The sequence below is a fragment of the Tupaia chinensis genome, unplaced genomic scaffold, assembly GCF_000334495.1.
Source record: "Tupaia chinensis unplaced genomic scaffold, TupChi_1.0 Scaffold000042_2, whole genome shotgun sequence".
NCBI classification, from domain to species: Eukaryota; Metazoa; Chordata; class Mammalia; order Scandentia; family Tupaiidae; genus Tupaia; species Tupaia belangeri.
The window spans coordinates 136983-139928 of record NW_006159498.1 but is presented as its reverse complement, the minus strand read 5'-3'; the positions used below and the strand labels follow the sequence as shown (position 1 = coordinate 139928).

The following is a 2946-nucleotide window of genomic DNA, read 5'->3' as shown; positions in this document are numbered from 1 at the left end:
CTCGGCCTCCCCATTGGCCCGCCTGGCTCATGGGTTGCAGGGCAACCGGGGGCGGTTTTCACAGCCGGGAGTGCGGGGCCTCGGATCGCAGCTCCCCCGGACTGGCAGATCCCGAGTGGGGCTGGCCACCAGCTCCTGCGTCCCTGGTCTGCTTCCCTCTCCGCACGCAGGCAGCAGACTCACGCGACACAGCTGTTATCAAGAAATGTTTTTATTTTTCTTGCAGTAGCTTTGTTAATTGCACAAAATCATGTTTTGTTTTTGCCATTGAAACATTATCACACAGTCCTATTCTGAAAGACAAATGTTCATTAAAAACAAAGCAAAAATAAAAATTCACAACCTTAATTACCTAGAAGATTTGTCACTTAAAGGTTTAAAGGAATAAAACGGGGAGGGGCTTTCTTACAAGCTTTTTCACAAGTGTCACATTTTCTCCTTAAAAGGGAAGGATTTCAAAACAAAGGTGAAATAGCTTAAACAGAAATATTCATAAAAAGAAACTTTACAGAATTGTCAACAATATTAAGACAACATTGACTAACCGGGTTCATTACAGCATCTTCCCCACCCCACCCCACCCCCACGGTCCGGCAGGACTACCGGCTTTGTGTTCAGACAGAAAGAGTTCAAAATCCCAGTAAAATAACTGTGCCAAAAATCCGACAGGCATCTCCCTGCCTCCCCCCAGCTTTTCCTAGATCTTCTAACCTAGGTTCCAAGCAGTGAGAAAGGCCGAGGTTGTGGGGGGAGCCCCACACCATGTGGTTACTTTATATATATAATATCTCCCTATAAACGCTGACATTCTGCAAATCGTGACTTTGGAAAACCCAACCTGTGCAGAGGAAGAAACTGACATCCTTTAGGTAACTTCTCCTTGTTCTCATAAAACATTCCCAACCTCTTCTGGTCCCCTGTCCAAGGAGAAATGCCAGGGTCTCAAGGATGCCCAGGTCCACTCTCCTCCATCCCAACAGACCCCGGGCCTGAAGACCGTGATGCTGGCTCCAGTGAAGACACTCATTCCGTATCAAGAGCTGAGCCTAAGAAATGCTGTCATTAGTCAGGCTCGGTCTGGGCTAGAAAACAGACAGACTGACAGACAGGAATACTGTCTCCATGGGAGGAACAGGGGTGGGAGGCAGGGCATGCAGGGGACCGGTGCAGGTGCAGGCTGCTGTGAGGGGACCGAGGTCAGAGTGGCTCTTCAGAACCGCTGAAGGGTCTGTGGCATAACGGAAACAGGAAGGCGCCCAACTCCCCCTCACTCTTCACTCCTCACTGGTGGCCCTGGGGATCCCCTTCCCAAGGGCTGGAATGCAATCCAAATGCTACAACAGCCTGGTGAGGAACAAGCTCTCACGGCACGAAGCATGGCCCTGGGCCCCCATCGAGGGGGCTCTGCAGCGAGGTGGCACTGGGTGGGTTCTGAGGACATCAACGGGAGCCCATCTTGTGCTCGACCGCCAGCAGCTGCTCACTGCTCCCCGGAGCCAGAGCCCATCTTGGCAAGGCTCGGCCAGTCCCTCGAAGGCGTTTATGGAGCGCTGGTTGCATATCGGTAGCTTAGACATGAAGAACCTCCTCAATGAGTCACCTGAGGTTGGAGGGCCCTGGGGACCCCCATTCTGGAGCCTGCTGGGGGCTCATCCTGGCCCAGAGCCTCTCCCTGCAGGGGATCCAGTGGGGAGTGGGGACGTGGATGTGACGACAGCCTCTTCACTCTGGGGGAAGCTGTGGGAAGGCTTCCGACTCTCACGGCTCATTCTAGTTCCACGACTAGAAGGGGTATGAGATAAGACAAGCTTGGAAGAAAAAAAACCAGGCAGCAGTTTCTGGGTAGCTTCTATCCTGGGTGAGACCAGTGCACGTGTGCGCATGTGTGCGCAGACACACAGCCGCCTAGCCTGGGGCCAGTGCTCAGCTCCAGAGATTTCCTACAAGCCAATCCTGCCAAATCCCCTCCCCCGGGGCTCAGGGCAGGGTGGTGCTGTGTGCTGTACTGACGGCAAGTCTCAGAGTCTGTATAAAAGGAGACGAAGACAGGTGGACTGGTCCAGAGTTACGTCCCAGGACCCTGACCCCATGAGAGGAAGAAGGGGTCAGAGGGAAGATCAGAGGGGCAGGGGTCGTGTCAACGGCTTAGTGTATGTAGGCTCGGTACACGGCAGACATGTCATTGTCAGACTGGTCCAGTGCCTTGGCTCTTTTGTACACCTGGAGAAAAAGACACAGAGTCAGTCTCTGGCCATCGAGGTGACTTAAAGACCCAGATCTACCCCTGAGGATGTTCTGGATGTGGCTGAGCAGGCAGGTCCCAGAGTGGAGGCTGCCTGGTGTGAATCCTGTCTTGATCTTGGACAAATCACCTGTTTCTTCTCTAGGCCTTGGTCACTGCTTCTTGACCTGAGAAGGTGACAGGTGACCTGGCCTGCACTAGGTCAGTGAGGACTCAGACACACTAAAGGAGGTAAAGCAGCCAGGACTGTGGGCAGTTACAACGTCCTTCCTGAGGACGTCCCTCCGAGGACTCCTGTTACCCTCTGGGCTGCTGGCTTTGCTATTCCCTCTGCGAGGAACCCTTCCTCCAGCACGGCTGGCCCCTTCCCAGTCAGCTCCAAGGCCCTCCCTGATGACCCCCAAAGCAGCAGCGGTACTCACCACCTCACCCTCAGCACCTACCTCTCTACTGTCTCCTTCGATTCCTATTTTCCAGACTTGGAACTTCTATACTTGTTTTTTTTTTTTTTTTTGGAGAGATTCTTGCTATAGGGCGCGTGCGCTCGCCAGACAGACAGAGAGAGACATAGAGACAGAAAGCGAGAAATCACCCCCCAGGGGGGATGGTCACGCCGCAATCCCTTCTCCTCCATTCTCCTCTCGGGATCTTGGGCACGCACGTACACGCGCCCGGCGTGAGTTTTAAGCCACCGGGTCCGGGAC

General features: G+C 53.7%; 1 protein-coding gene across 1 annotated transcript in view; it reads right to left on the bottom strand.

Annotated features, from left to right (window-relative positions):
* Positions 1–193: 193 nt before the first annotated feature.
* The window catches only part of GLYR1 (glyoxylate reductase 1 homolog), a 43622-nt gene continuing 40869 nt past the window's right edge, over positions 194–2946 (bottom strand). The window contains 1 exon segment of the mRNA XM_014589142.2: positions 194–2220. Coding sequence (XP_014444628.1) covers positions 2146–2220 — 75 coding nt within the window. The 3' untranslated portion in view covers positions 194–2145.